At 48.4% G+C, this 21,249-nt stretch overlaps 1 protein-coding gene and 1 long non-coding RNA gene across 3 annotated transcripts; one reads left to right on the top strand and one right to left on the bottom strand.

Moving 5' to 3' along the window:
• Positions 1-1,133: 1,133 nt before the first annotated feature.
• pop1 (POP1 homolog, ribonuclease P/MRP subunit) lies at positions 1,134-16,372 on the bottom strand. Of its 2 annotated transcripts, none has more exons than XM_088600781.1 (16): positions 16,289-16,372; positions 14,801-14,938; positions 14,355-14,516; positions 13,593-13,768; positions 12,163-12,411; positions 11,206-11,293; positions 10,582-10,760; positions 10,163-10,428; positions 9,540-9,633; positions 9,097-9,205; positions 8,381-8,500; positions 6,912-7,030; positions 6,263-6,454; positions 5,226-5,380; positions 4,423-4,731; positions 1,134-2,163 (listed from the first exon to the last, which is right to left on the bottom strand). In XM_088600781.1, exons 2-16 carry the CDS (start codon positions 14,934-14,936, stop codon positions 1,500-1,502), a joined length of 3,018 nt encoding a protein of 1,005 aa, XP_088456907.1. In that variant the 5' UTR covers positions 14,937-14,938; positions 16,289-16,372; the 3' UTR covers positions 1,134-1,499. The 2 variants fall into 2 exon arrangements, with proteins under 2 accessions (XP_088456907.1, XP_088456908.1); XM_088600782.1 differs by lacking the exon at positions 16,289-16,372 and adding an exon at positions 15,325-15,580.
• LOC148651017 (uncharacterized) lies at positions 16,277-20,127 on the top strand. The gene is made up of 2 exons (XR_015925635.1): positions 16,277-16,412; positions 18,076-20,127. It is a non-coding gene; the product is annotated as an uncharacterized LOC148651017 (long non-coding RNA).
• Positions 20,128-21,249: the final 1,122 nt, after the last annotated feature.

Genomic DNA, 21,249 nt, shown 5'->3' with positions numbered 1-21,249 from the left:
CCATAATATTTTTGAAAATAGCCCTGGTGTCTTGGCTCAATTCCATTGCGGGCTGGCCACAAGTCCCCCCTTTAATTCAATTGGAGAGGCAATGTCTCACTTCTTCACCTGAGCTGGTGAAGGGGGTCAGTGGGGCTGCCTCCCTCTCATCCCTGTAAAGCTTCAAGATAAAAATCCCTCTATAAAGATCAGGAAACTGAAACTGAAAGTATGCAACAAGCATTGCTAGTCAGTACTTTGTATTACTACAAACAGGCCAGTAACCTTTGCATTACTGCATTTAATTCAAACTGTATTATAAAAAAAAATATCTTAAAAATGAAAATTCAAAAGGAGGACCTGCAGAAAACACAAATGTATGCAGTTTTCTGGCACCACAAGCAACTCACTAAGACTTAGAGCAACTCACTAAGACTTAGAGCCAGGAACAAGCCAGGGTTAGAAATCAAAGCCACTGAGTGACCGATACGTCTAGCCAGACAACTAACTCGGCTTACCTTTTAAAACTGGAAATAAGCAAGGACTTTTCTTCTGAGCTTTTAAACACTGACCGACAAAGTAACAACCATGAAGACATACTGTCCACCCTTCAACAAGGGTGACCTCTGTGTTGACATGCTGGCAGGTCTGAACATATCGGCTATCGATTTTAAAACCTGTAGTGTCAAATACTGTAGACCTAGCCTGCAGTATCCGTTTCATTTTTTTGGGATCATCCTGCCTTTAAGATTCTTTGTGCATGTATAGATATATTTTACAGTCTGGCAAGTTACCTTCTATTGTTCAAACAAAATCCAAGCTGCTCGCACACAGTATACGTAGTTGGTCTCAATGAGGTGCCTTCTTTTCTACCGTTGCTAGGCAACAGGATTTTCCTGACAAACACCTACACACACGTTCATAAACCATGAAATTATGTCTGAAGGAAGGCTATATAAAAATCTGCGGAACAGTTTTTAACCGTATGTCATGGAACAACGTTGCTGGATCCCAGCGTTCTGCGTTTAAAATACCTCTAAAACCGCCTTAAAGCATATCGACCAAAAAAGGCACAACCTGCAGAACCGACAAACATCTACCAAAGAAAATGAAACCGTAGTTGGAAAAAATAATCTTAAATTTACACACCTTGGTGGCAGTGAGGGTTATTTTATTGCGGATAAGGCGACATTAAATTTTAGCTATAAACAAAACTGTGAAACGATTTTCATAACTGAAATGTCCATCTCCTGGCACGTGGACTTTGAACACGCCTCGCAAACTCTTCTGCGGGCCATAAGATAATTCTGTCTCGCAAAGAAACGCACTTTAATTCTCATTTAACCCTCCTGCCTAGCCTGCACCTTCTGCTTCCTCGGCGTTTGCCACCTTCGGGAATTGTCTTCTGGGTCGGTTTAAAGTTTTTGCCTTTGGCGTCGTGTCCATCCAGCGGGGATACCGGCCGTCACCTTGTCCCTGTGTTCTGGTCTCTCCCCAGGGAGGCAGACACCGAGCGCCGGTCACACCTCGACGTCGATCTTGGCGAAGCGGTACTGCAGCGAGGCGGCGCCCCTCACCAGCACCAGGCCCCTGGAGCCGGCGGGCTGCCCCGAGAGCATGTGCAGCAGCCCGGCCAGGCTGACGAAGCCCAGGGCCTCCCCGCAGCCCGCCGCCAGGGAGAAGTCCCCTTGCGTGACGAACCCCAGCAGCACCCGGGAGCAGTGCGAGGTCACGCTGGGCAGGGGCTCAGGCCACAGGCCCGCGGCGGGGGGCTCTGGGGGGCCGGCCGCCGGCGCCTGGCCGAGGCGTTCGGGAGTACCGCCGCCTTCCTCGGGCCCCTCCCCCCCCTCCTCCTGCCTCCTCCTGCCCCGCCGGTGCCTGAAGTGGTCCTTGTGCCGGGGCTCCTGTGGCCCGCGGTAGGCCGGGTCCACGCGCAGCAGCTGGATGTCCTCGGGGGCAGGGATGCAGATCATGGCGTGCAGCGTGGGGCGGCCCTTCCTCAGCAGGGACAGCCTCGTCCAGACCAGACTCCTGCCGTGGGTCTCGCAGACGGACGCCACGACCGCGGGGGTCAGCTGCTGCTGCTGCTCCTGCGCGGGGGCCGGCGCACGCCCGCGCAGCCTCTGACCTCTCGCCGAGGTGGGCCTGCACCAGGCTGACACCCGCCGCAGCGCCTTCCTGCTCCTGGGGCAACACAAACACAACAGAGCTGTCTCGCGCTCGGGCCGGATGGGGTCACCTGTACACTAGCCCCCCGCGGCGGTGCGAAATTGCAATAAAGCGCTGGGCAATACAGTCTGTTAATATGGACCACGATGAGAGCGATTACAAACGACCACTCTCCCCATCTTGCTCAGTTAGCAGTAGTTCATTGAAAAAAGCCCAGGTACAGGCCCAGCAAAATGACCAGAGTAGCTTGTGCCATATCCCCTCTCACCTTTCGGTAAAGAAGAGCCTCCTGCTCTTGCCTTTAAATGCACGTCCACATAGCTTCTACCCATGTGCTCTGCTCTGGTTCAGCTGTTTATTCTGAAAAGGTCCTGCATTCATTTTTTCAGATGCTCCGGTTACGAAGAAATGCAAGGTAACGTTTTTAGTACGCGTGACAGGCTCTTGCGTTTTTCATTTCCCCATTTCATTCTGCTCCCTGCGATATGTTTCTCTCTGTCTGAGGCTGGGATTACAAACATGTTTATGAATGTGGAAAGTACAGCATATGGAATAGAATGCCAAATAAGGCACGACAAATTCTGTCCTCTTGAATATTTACTAGTATGGCACAAAGAAGGAGTTTATCTCCATACCCTGGCCTATATCGTTATTCTCATTTCCTGGGCTGAGAATCGGCTAAACTGCATTCTTAGCCCAGGGCTGTCACTTTAGCATAACTTTCACAGACAAGATCTCCCCCAGATGAAGGCAATCACAGCAGATCTCTTTTCAAACTAAAGCACAGGGTGCCCTTAATTACCCTGACATGCACGGTGATGTCTAATTACTCCCGAAAAATTCTTACTATTCAATAATTTCTTGCTTCTATGCCGATGTGAAATATCTTGACTTGGAAAATAAATTAACCCACCTAATGCAAAAGGCACCTTGCAATGGAAAAAACAGACTGTAGTGGATTTTACTAAATATCCACTGTGAATAAAAACCATGCCAGTGCCCTTATTCCATCAGCAATTGGCTGGTGTTTGATAAGTAACCTTGTTAAAATAAGCATTTATACTAAAAACATCCCCAGCTGAGTCTCTTATAGTTTTGGTTTATGCAGCCATGATGCATAATAGCAGTGATTTCGTTTTAAAATGAATGAAGCATAGCCCCAACAGAGCAGACCTGAACTGAACAGTAATTATCGGCACAGTTTGTCCATTTTGTACACGGAATGTGTCTAATTTCAAGGTTACATAACATCGGTGCAGAAAAAATGTTGAAATAATTCCTGTCAAGAGTAAGGAGGTCTCGTTAAAATTAAATTACAACCTTCAACACGCAAAAGAAAAGCAGGTCTGCATTCAGAACATTTGCCTGCTGCGCAACCACCACTCCAGGCCTGTAAGACTGAAAGTAGTGTCTTATAGTGCTTTCATTTCACTAGAGCTCCAGACTACATTATTGACTTAAATCCCTTGACGGGCCCAACATTACTCGCTTCCCCCACTCCAGCACGTTCAGGGGCTGGAGATAAAGGGGGATTTGTAAGACCAGCTCACTAGGACTGTTTGTGTACCCCTGCAATAAACACAATCACCCACCATGAGTCATCTAAGGGATGTCTCTATTCGAACACAGAGTCTCTCTCCCACAACTGAGCCGCAACGCAGCGAGAAGTGGGATGAAGGTTAGCGGGCGCTGGGGGAAAGCACAGGAGAAGATGGGATATGTGTGCCTGAGAGAGGACAAGACAGGGCACTGCGGGAAGAACAATGCCGATCACCGGAGTCTAGAAGGCGACGTTGATGCTGGTGTAGCATCATGGGCATTGCAGTATTGCCAATGAACTCATTCCATCCATCCGTCTTCTAAGCCCTTTATCGGATTCAGGGTCACGGGAGAACTGGGGTCTATCCTGGCAAGTACCAAGCGGCAGGCAGGGTACACCCTGGACGGGATGCCAGTCCGTTGCTGGGCAGATACACACAGATACGCACACACTCACAGCAGGGCCAGTTTACCTAGATGCCAATTAACCTACCAGCATGTCTGGACTGTAGGAGGATACCAGAGCACCCGGAGGAAACCGACACAAACGCAGGGAGAACATGCAAACTCCACACAGAGAGCACCCCAAGAACTGCACCCAGGGCCCCAGGGCCCCAGCGCTGCGAGGCAGCAATGCTCACCACCACGACACTTTGCCGCTCCCTTTCATTACTCATTAAACATAATTCTGATGGTAACAAGTCTCCAGTTGTCCGTAATCGTAATCCCACCAACCTCAGGACCTTGAACTTAGCCACCGCCACCGCACCGTCGCTCAGAGCACTAGTGCTGCCACACTCCGGGCCTCCTGGAAACTCTGGCCGCGGTGCCGATCCCTCCTCTCTGCCTGCAGCTTGGGAACGGTGCTCTTCAGGGCCCGGAGCCTCGGGAGCAGGTCCGGCGTGGCCCTCCCAGGCAGGGAGCTCCTCTTCCGCGGCCTCTTTCACGATCATTTCCCACTCCTCCGCCAGCTGTTGCCAGGGGCAGCGGAAGGGCGCAAGGCAGCCGTGTTTGATGTAGTTGGGCCTCTTGGCAGGGGGACGCCTACATGGAACAGAACGCAAGATTTAGGGCCTCTCACAGCTCACGACATTTCCAGACATGCGTCGCCTGCTTCTAGAACTCCGTTGGGTGTGTGAAAAACTTGCCAGCGTTTTGCTGGGGAAAAAAAAAACATTTCCCCCCCCACTGTTAAATAAGTAGTGTGCAGTTCATCTAGCTAAACCTTTTCAGCTTTTAGAGCAAAATGAATGTCGTGAAAAAAACCTCAACAACAAATGTCTTCCGAACTGCGGAAACCGATGCCTTCAGGTATTTTAATAAAAATAACAGCAACATCATCATCATCTGGTTCTTTCATTTGATTCTTAAACTTTGAAAGTGAAAATTCTATCATTATTTTGAAACGAACGACAACTAGACAGCTCCTCTTCCGAGCACGTAGGCGCACTGGTCTCTACACCCGCAAACGATTCATCACAGGAAATCTGCCGGCTGAAGCCACGTGATCCACAGTAGCCAGGGACGTGACTCTCTACCTCCTGTAGTGGTCCATGAGCTGCGTCTCCTGTTCCCGCAGGAATCGGGCGCCGGCAGGGCAGTCTGGGAAGTCGCCTGGGAAGTGCGGGGCCCCTTTGTTCTGGGAGTGCTTCAGCGCCTCCTGCAGGCCCCCGACACGGACGCCGCGGAATATCTGAGAGGGAGACACGGCGCTCCAGTTCACAGGGGGTTACAGGGAAGGCCCAGACGGGGCTTCACACAGGGGCAGTAACTACTGTACATCGGTTTTCAACACTTGCTATGAGGAGACGTTAGATGTCCAGGCTCCACTTGGAGAGCTCTCTAGTCACTGTGCCACCTGCCACATTACAAAGCTCATGGTAGACGACACCACCATGACTACACAGACTACACGGCCCCCTGAGTAAAAGGGTTGCTGTTCTACAACACCACCTCACACACTTTCCCCATCAATCCCAAACTCCTTCAGGAATGTTGCTGAACAAAATCCTATTCTTACTTCGACAGCTCAGGAAATCTTCTTGAGAATAAAAAGCAGGATTAAGTCAAGAGTACAATAAATGAAGGTTTAATGGCCCCCATTTTTTTTCAAATATATATTTCCCTTATTTTACAAAAAAACATTCCCCCCCCCCCCCCGAAACAATAGTCTGTCATATTCAAAAACCCCAGGTTTTGCAAAGGCAATTGAAAACACACTGAAAGCCTGTCTGCTAGTTCAGTAGCAGCACATTGCTTCCATGTATCACAGATTTTGAATGTGAAGAGGCGTTAAAGGTCGGTTTAAACAAACTGGTTAAAAACGAATGCCGTTACATGAAGTATCCAAAGGCAAGAACGGACGCGGAGCTGTTGAGAAGGGTTTTGATGCTGGACTTGCTACAGTCCGTTAAGAAAACCTGAAACGGACCACATGGCACAAGCACAGGTGACAGACAGTGCTTTGCATCCGTTGTGGAGCTGCTATATTCATGCTCGGAGAACGTCTCTTCACACGCACCGTGACAAACGGCCAACGGGCACGGGATCAGACCCCTTCACCAGCTGCACGTACCAGAGGTATCCAGAAAGCCATGCCCCAGCCTTTGGGGAGCAGAAGGTCCCACCCCGTACCCCAGGATGACTTCTCCTCTCCGACCTGCTTCCCCGGCTGATGCACAAGCAGGACCGGGACCCTGGACTGAGGGGGAGTGGGGCTCAGCTGGGACGCTGGGACCAGAAGCTCACTCCTCATACGGTTCAGTTCCTGCAAACACAGCGGTCAGGGCCAGCCAGAACCAGGGCATCGACCTCCTGCCCTTTCTGTACCCCACCACACACCTGCAGGGCCTGTTTCCCTGCCTTATCTGGTCCTGATCAGCAGTGACGTTCAAGAAGAAACTGAAGTATTTACAGGCAACTCATGCAGTCTTATCTTTGACAGGTTAGATATAAACTAAAATATAAAATGGTCCAGTGTAAGTTGCTTTAATATGCATTCTTAGATCTCTTAGCCACTGAAAATGGGGAAAAAAAGCATTTAAGTCTATAAAGTTTAATATTCTTTTTCTTTCATTACCATTATTTCTTTGCATTATTAACTTTATTAAGTTAATAATAACTAGAGCATAAACATTATTAGTAACAGATTGGAAAAAAAAAACTCAATATACTATCATATACAGAAAGTTGAGCACATGCACCCAAGGCGGATGCAGAAATACCTGTTCTGGAATTTTATTTTCCGTGACATTGTGCCGGACAGCTTGCTCCCACAAGGGGCTCTCGCAGCATTCTGCCGGGACTCCCTGAAGGGTCAGCAATCTTGTCTCCTCCCCTCCCCCTGGAAGACCGAGGGACGAAAAACAGACCTCTGTCTCACCAGCAGCAAGGATGGTACCAGCACTCTCACTCTGCAATGGGCGATGGGCCCATGGGCTCCCTCAATAGCAGAAGCACTTGGAGTAATTAAACCACAATCTCCAATCCTGGACATGCCTGCAGTGGCTCAGCATTCCCTCCCTGCCAGGGTGAGGCTATTGAGAAGGCTGTGTGTTGATACCCATCTTGAATCAATAACTGCACTTGGGTGCCTTAGGTTATCCAGATCTGGGCGCACTGGTGCGATCATTAACAGGACTTAAGTGGAATAAGTGCATTGACTGAAGAAGGAATTCTACTGAATGATAATGGAAACACTTCTCTTTCTAGTTCAGACAGAATACATCAACACCTCAGACAGTCGACATCAGCGATGCTGAAACCCTGAATGTTTTTAACAATACATGGGGTGTTTTTTGCTCACTCGTGCCCATTTTAATCTGGCAAAGCAACCTGAGATGCCTTTGCTGGAAGGGCACTACACAAATAGAGTTGCATTTTCTGTAATGAGTTTTGTATTTTATGCATGGTTATTTAAAATTACAAAAGCAAAAAGAAGATGGGAATTCTAGGTCTTGGGTTAAGTACTGTCTGAAGAGGTTAAAAGCTAACTGCCTTGAGCAGCATTTTGTACAAAAAAGATTATACGACACTGTGCCATCATAATAAACGGTGCCAAGTATCATACAAGAGTACAGAGATGAAACTTGAATAAGCAGCACGATGACAAAGCTAAACCTGGAGCCGAGGCGTGGTCCAAGCACAGCACCTTGTGGGTCTTGCCAGGATTCGAACCTGGATCATCTGCACGGACAAGCAGAGGCTCCCCAGGAGCACAAGGCCAGTGGAAACATGCCGATACCACGCTCGTGACAGACATGTTGGATGGATCTCTGTGAACATTGGACGTACTTTTCCTGCTGTAGCTGCAGTATTGTATAATGGACAAACGGAACTGGAACAGAAGAACGCTGGACACAAGAGACACTAGCATAACGCATCACTGAAAAACTATTTAAGGGCTGTTCAAGTTTAATTACTTTGAGGAAAATACACTGAGCATCTCTCTGTGTTCCGCTCCCGCCCGCATGAAATAAAAACTTTTAACTTCCGAGACGGGAAGCGGGAAAATTTCTCCAACAGAAACCTTCAGTGTTTTACATTAATGTCACTACTAATCAACTGATTCGTCGACTGAAAACGCTATGGGATGGGAATGGCTGCTTTACGAACGCAAAGTCTGCCAAGCGTGTGTGCCGATACTTGAAGAAATCGAGGCCGTCTTTCGTGCGGCCTTGTCTCTCGGGGGTACCTTGCATCTGCTTGAGATCTGGCAATGTTTTGCTCCTCCTGGTTGGTAAAGTCAGCCTGGGGTCATCAACAGCGAGTCCAAGAATAGTGCCTGCTGGGATATCCGCAGAAGAGCAGACCCCTGGAAGGAATATCCACATGCATTTCAGGCAGTTGTGAAGCCAAACGAGCTGAAACGCCATCTTTTCACTTTGGCACATAACCCAACGTGCTCCAGAAACAGGGCATAATCAACCACATGAACGCAAAGGGACAGATTTACTGAAGTAAGCACTTGGAACACCCGAGAATAATTACTAAAACAAACAGCTGCATGATCATGTTCCTGTTCTTTATTTCTGATCTTGCGGCCCCAGGTTGCGTACATGGCTAGCAGGCTGCTGACCTGAGACGGTTTCTTTCTGTCAATTGAGATATTGGAGGTCAAGTTAAATTCAGAAACCCGAAATTAAAATCGAGCAGTGTGATCGACTGGTATGATCGCTTCCTGATATGCGTATTGGGAGATCTGGGAAATGTACTATTTTGTTTGAGAGTCCAAAGTGCATCAGCGTAGTGTGAAGAAATGTCACGAGAGCCCACCTGCATTCCTAAAGAGGTGAAAAAGAGGTAAGGTAACCCTTAGACAGCACAGCCTTGCTTCCCCAAGCAGCCACTTAAAAAAAGGCTTCAGACAACAATGGAAAACAATACGCAAGAAAGACAAGAGAGACCAACCTTTCAGCTGCCGAAAGATGTCTGCTTGGCGATGGTGAAGTGAGAGGTTGTCTCCATCCTTGCACTGCTCAGGCCACCAGAGGTGAGATGTTTCGGTCATGCCTTCCGGCTGGAAAAAATGGAAACCTGTCTTGGGTCCATTGTGAGGACACAGGGGAAAAAAAAACCCATCTGCCTCAATCCCCTTGAAATACTCCGATTACAATCAACACGGACCTTGTACGGCTAGTCTTAGCTTACTAGAAGAAACCCAGCATGCCAGAAAAAGAATCCTTTTCTGACAGTACAACACAAATGTGAGCAGGCAGCTTATGTGATAAAATCTTACTACAGCATGAAAGGTAAACACGTACCAATGTACCTCCAAAGGAACAAACTTTACCCATTCTCAGATATACCCAGTAACTCTGTTACAATGACAGTTTTAGGAAACGGCTCCTTACCTCACAGTCAGTAGCAGGTGTCAGGGTATCCGTGAGAACGCAGTGGGAAAGAGGTCCAATGAGTCGAAACCTCAAGATTTCCATGGTGAGGTCACTAAAAGGCAACACAATATTACCACAATAAGTGGATGGCAGCATCGCAGACTCACTGGGCAAGTTCTGCAAAATGCTTGCGAGATTCTCAGAAAGCACCAGCCTAGATTATCACATGTGCAGGGCAAGGTTAAATAGTTTGTGATAGGAAACCAAAAAAAGCACGCATGTAAACATCTGACATAAGTAAGCGTTTGAAACTAAAGATTTTTTTTCGTGCCGACTGAAGATTGCACTGGCCATGCCGATCATGATTTTGATTGAATAATAATCTGACATATATGGACTATATACGGTGGCAAACTCAAATATGATATCAGGTACTGAACTGATGTTTTATACCAGCGGCTACTGGAAACCATCTGATGAAACACTTCCAAGTGACCGCTGTGCTGGAGCTCACAAAACCCACACAGTGCTAATTCTAAGAATGAACCCCTCTGGAAGGATCATCGCAGTTAAAACTTCAACCTTTTCGAAATCTAGCTGAAAAGGCCTCACAGGTGATCCGTCACCCTAGAAAAGGCTACCTTATGACAATCCCAGTGGCCTCCGATCTCCAGGAAAGTGGGCTCACGGCCTGCCGAGTGCCGTCTCCGATGATCTTCTTCACGGGCACCGCTGCCTCTCCCTCCGCGCCGCTCCGCTTTCGCTTCTTCCCAGGGCGCTGTGCTTCCCGCGCTTCCACGGGCTCCTCCCCCGCTGAGCCCTGTGCCAGGACGGGCAGGGCCACAGGAGGCCCGGGCTCCGGCGGCTCCGAGCACTGGCACACGAGCTGCAGCTCGGGCAGCAGGTCCTGGAACAGACAGGGACACCAAGTGGGTTACAGGGGGGAAAACCAAAACAAAAACACTGAAAACGAGAACGCTCCTCATGTCAGGAGACCGCGCCCGGCCAGACGGGCAGGCTGGTTGGATTCTTAGGCGACAGCTCCGGGGAAACTCCAGACCTGCTTCAGGGTGGGATGGACCCAAAGCCACAGCTGCCGGGGACTGCAGGGCCCCCTCTTCGGTCTCCACATGAACAGGACCTGTCCCAGCGGCTCCGCGGGGTACCGGTCCGCTCTGTGCACCACCACGGAGCCCTGCCGCCTCCCCGACAGGAACACCGCGGCTCCGAACGTCGGTCCTGCGGAGAGGAACCAGCGTCACGCAACCAGCACTGCCAGAACGATAGCCCAAGTCTACTTTTCATCAGGAGCAGCTCTCCATGTGGCTGTCATTCCATTTGTGAGGGCCTCCATATATTGCTATATTTATAATGTGCAACACAACTTTTTGTGTACTGTTCTGTTTTTTGTATACTCTGTACAGTGAGCAACTTTGTTTTTAGTGCACTTCTCATCGACTGTACTCATGGTTTTGTATGCATTGTATTGTTGTATTATTTTGCTACACTGTGCACTGTTGCACTGCAATTTCCCTCAGAGGATCAATAAGGGATCTATCTCAAGCCCACCGTCACTGAATGGCATTTGTCATAACGACACAATTACAATTGGGACTTGAGTGGTTCAAGGCGAGGATTGTGGATCAGAATCCCTGTGGAAGTAGAGTAGCTCTCAGACACTCACCAGTCTCCTTACTGGTGAGCCGAGCCAGAGCCCTTAACAGCGTGTCCTCCTCTCCCTTCACTTCCACACAGCAATAGTAGGACAGGTCCTGTGACAAGAACAAGTCACTTAAACATAGAAATCTAGGGGTCTAAACATCAAACAAATCTACACTGTTTGTATAGTGCCCACGTTTGGTTTTTATCAATGAGATTGAACAACAAAACAACAGAATTTGCCTTTTACTCTCTGTTTTGTGAATCTTCCAATTGCACTACAGTCACACCTAGGACTGGATCTCGCAAAGATGGAAAAACAGTCGCCAAAGGGCACAATTTTACTTTTTTCTGTCGTGCCTTTTGCATTTTGGAACTTATGAAACATCTGTACAAAGTATGCCAGTGCATATTCTGGATGCTATTGCCAGGGTAACGTGTTCACTAAAGATAAAATCAATTGTGGTTTAATTCTAATGCTGTATGTCTTTTTATATGCCCTTGTTAAATATTTAGCCGCAGCCCTAACAGTTTGTCATGAGGGGGCAAAGGAGGCACATGTAAACCACAATATGTTGAAGCCAGTACCCTCCCTGGCTTCGTTTGAGAAACAGATGGAGGAGGTCGTGGGCATCAGGAACCAGAAGTGTCTCTTCACCTTTATGACATCTGAGCACCATACATCAGAAAACGTTGTAAAATGGCATAAAACTGTGAGCACATTCAGTAAAATGAAGGAAGTGGGGGGCAAAGCTTGAGAGAAAACGAGGACGGCACACCAGAACATCCCGTTTTCCTCAGGACAACAAACGGAAGAAACTTCTGGCCTTTAGTATTTCTCCCAGCCATCGTGGGTGCCGCCCCCGACTTCCCCCCGGCCAGCTCCGAGCGTCGAAGTGAGCGAGACGGCTGAAGCACTGCCCCCCTCCCTTTCGCCTTCCCACTCTCGAACCCGTGTTCCCGCGCATGCCCGCGCACGCACCTGGAGGAGGCAGTGGCCGGTCATCGCCCTGTAGCAGCCCCTGTAGCACTTGGAGGTCGGCCTGTCCCCCAGGCTGTAGCCCCAGGCCCGCGCCATGTGGAATCGCTTGGCGTGCCAGATGTGCGTCTCCAGCCACACGTGCTTGCGCTGCCGCCGGTTGAACTCCAGCAGCAGGTTGCCGTGCCTCCGCCGGGCCCGCCGGCTCTTGCTCTTCGACTGCTCCTTCTTCTGCTGGCTCGTCTTCTCCAGCTCGGGAGGCAAACAAACAGGGGGGCAGGGTGAGGCAAAAACAGCAGCTCCATCCATGGCGGGGGGAATCACTTGGCTTGAAAATGAATCGTACGCACCGTTTTCTCAAGTGTTTTTTTTTTTTAAAGAACAGACATTTGGCATTGCAATTTTTTTTGTCCTCACCCAGTTGGTCAACTCTTTTTTTCGTTTTAACATCTTAGCTTGCAGTTTCAAACCCAGTGACCGCACACGGGAGGGAATGTGGACATGTCGGCCCAGCTCCTCTAACCCGCCACCAGGCAAGACGGCCCTGTACCGCAGGATCGGGGACAATGCGAGGTTCAAGACGCCTCTCACCGGCAGCCACTCCTGCCTGTAGGCACCTGGCAGGCTGCAGGGGTTGCCGAGAGACCTGCCTGGCTCATTCCACCTTCCCCGTGGCAATTTCCAGGCAATTGTGCATTACCGCTCTGGGAATCCAAGCCACAGCTGGCTAGGGAGATGACCCAGGCTCGAACCCGGGACCACAGAACAGTCTGTACTCCGATGAGCACCTTTAAAAGCTGAGCCACTCTGGAGGCCTCAATGACCTCTCATTTTTAGTCATTCAACACGGGAAGTATTCTGTTTACATAAGGCAAGTGTTTAATAAACAACACCAGATGAACCAGATTGTGACTTTACTACATGCTTTCGGTGGTACTTTCCTTATTCTGTCTTAATTCTTACTCCTCTTAAACCAAGAACTGTGGGTTCTTAACCTAAAATGGTTCAGGCCATGACAAAAACCTAACTCCATTAAAAATGTCATTTTGGGGCTTCAAGGCTCCCTGGCCGGGGGACCTGTGTTGTGTACACAGGCAAGGATAAGCGTACTTCAATCAGACTTCTCCAGCAAAATGCCCCAGTGTAGCACACAAGTAAACCCCTGACCTAGAGCAGGCTGCAGAACAACAGCTCAAATACAAATAATCCCCCCACCTTAAACTGAGAACTACTCTGTAAGCAACTTTTTAAACATTGTGATTTACACATTCAATATTGTTATTTAATTATATGCAATGTTTTAGCAAAGGCGTACTGCAGGGGGGACACCCAGATAAACTGCTGGTAACAGCCTCCCACACGTTCCAGTGTGAGGAAACCCCGCAGGCCGGGGCGGCGCCCGGAGGAAGGGGCGGACGCGGGTTCGAACGTACCACTCGCGCAGCGGCCGCCCTCAGCCGGCGGGGGAGCCGCCTGACGTTGTGGCTCATGGCCCGGCGCCTCATGTGCTTGGGCAGCGCGCCGAACACGTGCGAGCTGCCCGTGGTCTTCGTCACGGCCCTCAGCATGGCGCCCACCTCGGCGGCCCGGGCCTGGGCAAACACCGACGCTGCCGGGGAGCAGGAGGAGAGGAGAAGAGCAGCAGAAAGTGAGACGATCCCCCCCCACCACTCCTGTAGCAGCATTTCTGTTCTACATACTGGGCTGCGTCAACGCCACTCGCTGTCACTTAATCACACAGCTGCTCACACATCTTCATATTTTTCCCTACCTACATTTCTGAAACACACTTTAACCCATTCTGCTTGTTTTAGAAAGCCCAGCTTCATGAGCATTGTTACTTTCAAACAGGCCCTCTAGTAACCTTATAATCCATACCAGCTGGTGAGAAGCAAAGACACGTTACCACCATGTCACTGAACGTACTGGTGTAACTTTTGACTTGGGTCTTTGTTTCTGGTCTGTCCAGTTTCAGAGATTCTAAGCATTTTATTTATTTTTTTTACCTCTGACATTTTTAAACCGACCCAGAACAGATGCGAGGAGTGAGGAGTCGCTCTGGTTTTCACCAGTGCGCCGAGTCGGCAGTACTGCCTGACTCCTGCAGGGCCGAAGCTGCAGCTGCAGGCCGCAGGAGAGCACAAGGGCTGAAGCCACCCACCCTCACTGAAGCTGCGCGGGGTTCCCAGACTTACCCGTGATGTATCTGGGGAGCTTCTGGGAATATCCCTGGACTCCTCTTGCACTGCCCCCCCACTGGTGTCCCCTGACCCCCCCAGACGGATGACCCTGGGGGCTGGGGGCCGAGGAAGGAGGGCGTGGCCCCCCCGGCTGCTGGGGGCCACCATAACTTCTACCTAGAAACAGACCTCAATTCACTCACGGCAAGAGGAAAACGGCACAACAGGCAACACTCGGTGCTCGCAGTGATGGTTCTCTCATGTCAACTGCTGAGCAGGAGGCCTGCTGCAGTCTCCTCATCACAGCTCATGGCCTTTCCATTCTTGAACACGTCCACTTCCAGGACGACAAAAGGGACTCTTCTCTCAGAATTTCTGGAGCAGGTATAAAAGCGCACAGCGACAGTGATCAGGCCAACAAAGCGGTTATAAATAAGTGTTAGAGAGTGTGGAGCGTGTACCTTGCTGCTGAGCCTCTCCCCCGTTCCTCCAGCGCCTCTCGTCTTGCGGAGGCGCCCAGCCAGGGGAAGAGAAGGTGATGTTGCTGGGCTGGTTCCTCATTTTCTTGCGGTGCATCCTCTCTTTGGCTCCAGACATCTCTGGTGAACAGAAAAAAAAAGGCTTTTAATGTGTGCTAACAGGCTTCTATTATTGTACAATCAATCAGCCAACGATAAGCCACAGAGACAAAATAATACCCGGCATTAGGTGCTGCAGTCTTGCAACATGACTCTGCAGGATGCTGTGCTCAGAAAAGGACCATGCAAAATATATAAACAACATATACGCAGTGCCCTCTAGATAAATTCACACTCCTGATAAAACAGGAACAGAAAACATCATTAAAAGAAGGGGTTATGGAGCACATTTTGCTTAAGACAATTCTCTAAAAAACGTTATACAGTAATGGTAAAAGCACTGAACAGAAGAAAGTCACGTCATAATTCACTGAATTCCAGAAAACACGAGTCACATTTACTCCTACCTTGAAGTACTCCTTTAAGTACAATTTTTCAAAATAATCGCAAGAAAATCCTACTCGTAATGCTCGTGAGGCAGTGGGAACCTCTGGAATCAGACAGAGGCTTTCCAAGTTCCCCCGTTGTCTTGCAAAACAGTGTAAAAGGAGGTAACACACAGCAGACGTTCAGTGGTGCTGACATCATGCATAATATTGTACGGTGTAAAGACGGGACCATATTCATTGCACTTCCTACTCCGATACAATAGGTGGCGGTAATGCGCCGGCGATGTGCACAGATAGCCGTCAAGACAAAGAAGAAAGATATTTCAGAAGGCATTAGCATGCATCATCATGGTTAAGGTCAGAGAGCTCTCCGAAGACAGCAGGCAAAAGGTCATTGACCTCCACAAGCTGGGGAATGGCTATAAAACAATCCACAAGAAGCTCAGTCTGCCACTGTCCACGGTGGTGTCCATTATTAAGAAATTTAAGGCCACCGGTGTAGTGGCCACTCTGCCGGGGAGAGGACGCAAGTGTATTCTGCCACGGCGGGCTGTGAGACAGGTGGTCCGGGAGGTGACCATCAATCCGAAGACCACAGCTGGAGATCTCCAACACAAACTGGCCTCTTCCGGATACAAAGTGTCCAAGACCACCATCCGGCGGCGCCTGCATGAATTTGGCATCCGAGGGCAGGTTACCAAGAAGACCCCCAGGAAGAGGCGAGTCGAGCTGGCCAAGATACACCTGACTGGCAAGTGTGCGCCCGCACCGTTGTTTCGGAAGAAAAAATAAGACAAACCTGCAAAAGCGGTTATTACAATTACCTACAGAATGTGGTCATTTCAATTCGATGGTGTTTCTGGAACCCAATACACAAGTGACTTCATTGCGTTTCTCTGAATAATAGGACTATGAAAATACATGCTACTCGCAAACTTAAAAGAAGGTGTTCGGTAGCTGTATATAAAAAAACAAATTTTACCTGCGTCGCATACATAAACAATTATCCAGGAGACGCCACGGTACTACTTCAAACCATGCTGCTTCTGCTTCCGTTTAATAAAACACGTGAGCTTCAAGCACTTCCGGTTTTCCAGCGCTCTAAGGTGAGTGGGAAATGTAGTTCAATATACGGACCAGACACGTTTCTGGATGGTTACCAAACTATTGGGCAGCGTAATTTTAACATCATATCCGATTAATATGCCCATATATGAGTTGTCTTATATTCAAGACAACTTATATTAATGTTTTATTGTTCAACAGGGCTGTTTCTGAATGTGAGCCTTCTGTGATGCTACTTTGCATCCTAATGCAGCATCCACCTAATTGCATCCAGGTGAGGCTGCACATTGGTGGTGGTGGTGGTGGAGGGGAGTCCCCATTACCTGTAAAGCGCTTTGAGTGGAGTGTCCAGAAAAGCTCTATATAAGTGTAAGCAATTATTATTATTATTATTATTATTATTTTTATTTTATTATTAATAATAATAATTACATAAGCAGGACTGGGTTTGGGTAGTTCTGGGATGAGAAACCTGAAAGGAAAACCAGCATAGTGTTGGAAGGGGAATTTGTAGACCATGAGGTGTTACCTCATCTAGACCAATGTTCAACATGAGGGCTGAGGCACAGTGTGCTCTGGGACAGGTATTCTCAGTCTCCTTCAGCTAAGGGTTCAATTAAGCAGACAGATCAGAACTAGGCCCCCGAGGCGTGTGGGAATCCTGCTGTAAGAGGTCAAGTGGAAAAGAAATCAATTTGTATTGGTATGAAAGCTTTTTAGTTTTAGCTTGCTGAGCCTTGTGAAGAAAAGTCTGTTTGATTTCTGTTTCCTCTCTCTGATTTCTTGGCAGCTGTTCTCATTGTATATCTCGGACTAAGCCAGAACAATATCATCAGAGCCAGACTGAGCCTTGATTACCTTTTTTATACCAGCTCCCTGGCTGTCACAGGCCTCTTCTCTTTTCTTACTGCCTGTAACGGGTTCTCAGACCAGTTCCGAACGAGCATGTTGCTTTCTTTGCCGGAGTAAGAGAAGTGTGTAATGGCTAAGCAGTATTAGCAGTATTTCTCCTCACAGAGGCGCTGTGGTTAGATGGAGGCGATTCTGAGATGTCCCTAAGGCTGGGTGTGGTAGCCCCGGTGGCCTGCCTATTGGACGCTCTGATTCAGCCGATTTCTCTCCCTGATCTGCAGTGTGTCACCCGGGAGGTTGAAGTGGGCATCCACTCGAAAGGATGAAAGGTGCTCTATGGCCACCAGGGATTATTAATGGAGTGAGATGCATGCTCTGAGAATAAAAAAGTCACTACATTTAGATAAAAATCCAGTACTTGATGAGGTGGTTAGCAATGCAGCCTCAGAGCTGGGGCCCTGAGTTCAGTTCCTGGAGTGGAGTTTGTATGATCTCCCCGAGTTTGTGTGGGTTTCCCCCCACAGCCCAAAGACTTACTGGTAGGTTAATGGGCTTCTGTAAAAAGTGGCAGTGGTGTGGGTTTGTGCTCGTCTGTGTCTGCCCTGTGACGGGCTGACAACCGTCCAGCCTCCCCCACAACACTGAACCGAATAAAGTGGTTAAGAAAATGTTTATTCTTTAGAAACAGTCCATTCCAGTGACTTGATTGAAGTGTTTTGGTCCGAAAACCAGGTACTCAGGTCTTTCTGATGTACACCTACATTTTGCAGTCAAATGATTTTGTCAAATGTTTTGTTTCTCCCTTGTCGCATTTGACCTTTCTCTGCCCGTGTCTAAATGATCTCATTCCAGGTGGTGTGACAGCTGAGCTGAAGAGTGAAGGTCCTCATTCCGCTAACCTGGCCCTTTCCTGCCCTCGAGTGTGGGCCTCCAGTGATGTAGCACACTGTACATTAAGACACCTGCCTGACAGCTGGACAGAGTCAGCCTCCCAGCCAGGGGCACTGAAAATGGGTAATAAACCTGCCCCTTAGATCAGATACCCCTGGGGGACCATCACCCTACATCCAGCAAATCGCCAAGAAGGACTCATCTGCTGCATCCAAACTGTGATTCTCTCAGTCGGACAGCTGGACAGATTTGCTTCCATGTATCTGGGAACCCAGACTGAGGGGTTGGGGGGCAATATTGTCAGGAGGGAAATGTAAAAAAGAGTTTGTGATATACTGATGTAAAGTGTTTAAATTTACCCACGTGTGTGTAATCGGAGGCCTGTGTGTGTTGCAGTGCCTGATCATGGAAGTTTTATGTAACCAAAAACTGTTAAATCATGTGACATTGGTGACTGTAGAGGTGACATAGGAGATTGTAGTACATACTGTAAATATAGTTAGACTTTTTTCCAGTGGTCATCCAGTAGCCTAGGCTGTGCTCTCTTGACAACCATCACAGGACAGCCTGTCTCAGACGTATAGCTACAGAACAATATCGTGGGAGACGAAGTCTGTGGTGATAGTGTTGGACTATTTGGAAGTGCTGGTTCGAAGTGAAATGTAATTGCTGAAAGCAACTAATATCCTGTATGGGTCGTTAAAAAAGTAATCAAAGGAGCTGAGTGTAGCACAGAGTTTACGCTAACTGCTGCAGAAATGATAGGATGAGAAATGAATGGATGTCAGACTGATCCTAGGTGCAGCATCTGATTCACTGACCTGAGGGCTTTGGGATGCATTTTCCGTGTATGAAATGTACTGGCCTAAGTTAAATGAGTTCATGCAAGGAGACTTCTGCCCGTCCGGACACTTTTCTGTAGGGTTGTGCTTTAGTCCCTGGTGGAACAAATGTTGCGAAAATCAGTGTGATCTGAGGAAACTGGAGGATATCTCCAGGAGTCTAGAAATGGAGTAGTGTGGTAATTGACAAGCTCTGTAAAGGCTGGTGCAGATACAGCTTGGTACAGTCGGTACAGCGCAGTTGCTCTCTACTCTACACACGGTGGGGAATTGGGCAGGTGGCAACCACAGGAACCTCAGTGCTTGTTCCTGTTATCGTGTCTTATCAGAAAATAATGTCTAACATACAGGAGCTCAGTCACTCCATGCAGCTATTTCACAGGTAACCCCATCACCGGGGCTAGAGCGAGGTTTCGGGGAATATTATCGGATGTAAAGGACTTCCAGGCATTCCAATTGGGAATGGCTGAGGCCATAAGAGGGGTGTAAATTACCCCGACTGTCAGGGCAAAGGAGTCAACAGGCTCGGCTTTGCTAACCCCACGAGGAACTGTGTCCCCTGGACGGGCAGGCGCCACAGCAGCGAGGGCAGTACAGCAAGTTTGTGTGGGTACCCTTGTTAAGTGAATTTAGTTTAAATTGTGTGTTATTGCACCTCTTTCTGTGGGTATGTTTCACTGGCTAGGCTGGGACATTGTTATTGTAGTCGTGCACTAATGGAGTCTCGCACAATCTCTCCTTGCACTAACCCCCTGCAACGGACACTTCGCCGATTAGCTCCGGTGTTTCATTCATTCCCTACTGGGAAAGGGCAGCAGTCGAGCCCCTGCTCTCCCCAAAACTGACCAGAGACAGCTGCTGTCATGATTACACCTCACATCCTCCCCCATATCGTGAGGGGTCAATTGCAATGAACTTTCGGATTTAGCGTGCATCTTCACCCCAAGTTGCGGACTAGTTAATACGGTACTCTCTGGTGATCATCTCCAGCTTTGAGCTCAGTTGCAATGGAAAAATGTTCCTTTTCACCCTCTGAAATAGAGCACGATTCCAGTCCAATTCTTACCATGGATGTTGCTTTCTTTGCTGGCGTGAGAGAGGTGTAGAATTGGCCACTTGTGGTTATTTCCCTCCCGCATGCTGAAAAAATAAAGTGTCTTTTTTTTCCCCACTCTCGCCTCTGTTGTGTCAAGAGTGGGATTTCTCCTCCACAGTGGTGCTGACCTTTGATTGAGACGTTAAACTGGTTAGAACATGGTCATTACAGATCCCATGGCTCTATACTGTAAGCTTAGGGGAGTCCTGGCTAGTTTCACTCCCTGAGCTACTGGCAGATGGTCTGCAGTGTCACCCAGCTGGGTGTTGTGTTACAGAGGCGATTGAAATACTTGGGGATCTTCTGAGATGAAAGGTGCTCTATGCAGGAAAGTATTAATGGATTGAGATGCATTAAGAATGAAATAGATTATAAATGTATATAAATATCCAGTACTCAGTACTATACACTGATACTGACATCTTCATTATTCTTTCGATATGCATCATCAAAGTGGGAATCTGAAAAACAGGTACTTTTGAAATTCGTAGCCTATGAATGGCAACATCACTGTTTATAATTTTTTCTCCCTTTTTATTTACTTCTCTCTCTAATAGATAGATAGATACTTAGATAATGGTACAGTATAATGGGTTTCCTATACAGCGTACCTTCTGTACGTTTCCAAATACGCCAGGGTCATTTTCATAACTTTTTCCTGAGTGTTTTTTGGAAGCAAGAAATTGTAAATTGACCATTATCACAGCTGAGTCCGGAGTGCCTCTTTGAGAGATGGACACGACCGTGACGTCTTCCGTTTGAAAAGCCAGTTTCCGTCATACTTGTGTATTTTCGCCGAAACGGGGTTTTTACTTGTGACTCTGGTGGAGACACCGAGGAATCAGTCCTGCTAAGGCGACAGCAACTGACCTTTCAAAAGTTAGTTTAATTTATGATCATCAGATGAGACAGGAAATAAAGCTCATTTACTCCGTTTTTAATATGCGTCCGCGTTACAGACTGAGCGGCTCCAGTGTAGCCAGTCTCAGTCTCAGTTTCCCCGTGTTGTTTCATTCATTACAAACTGGGAAAGGGCAGCAGTCGAGCCCCTGCTCTGCCGAAAACTGACCAGAGACAGCTGCTGTCGTGATTTCACGCCGCCGCCACCCCCACCCCCCCAAGTCCTGGCTGGAGGGTCAATTGCGATAAACTTTGGAATTTAGCAAGCAGCTGCGTCCGTAAATTGCGGACTAGTTA

This window comes from Lepisosteus platostomus, chromosome 12 (assembly GCF_059453375.1).
Source record: "Lepisosteus platostomus isolate fLepPlt1 chromosome 12, fLepPlt1.hap1, whole genome shotgun sequence".
NCBI classification, from domain to species: domain Eukaryota; kingdom Metazoa; phylum Chordata; class Actinopteri; order Semionotiformes; family Lepisosteidae; genus Lepisosteus; species Lepisosteus platostomus.
The sequence above is the reverse complement of the archived record's forward strand: the minus strand, read 5'-3'. Positions and strand labels throughout refer to the sequence as shown.

Bases quoted from the DNA above. Each gene is read 5' to 3' on its own strand.
- pop1 (XM_088600781.1), bottom strand. From the start codon at position 14,936: ATGTCTGGAGCCAAAGAGAGGATGCACCGCAAGAAAATGAGGAACCAG. The intron at 7,031-8,380 runs GTACCCCCGAGA...TCGGTCTTCCAG, and splicing joins AGATCTCAAGCAGATGCAAG to GGGGAGGGGAGGAGACAAGA. The intron at 2,164-4,422 runs GTTGGTGGGATT...GTGTTGCCCCAG, and splicing joins GCTAAGTTCAAGGTCCTGAG to GAGCAGGAAGGCGCTGCGGC.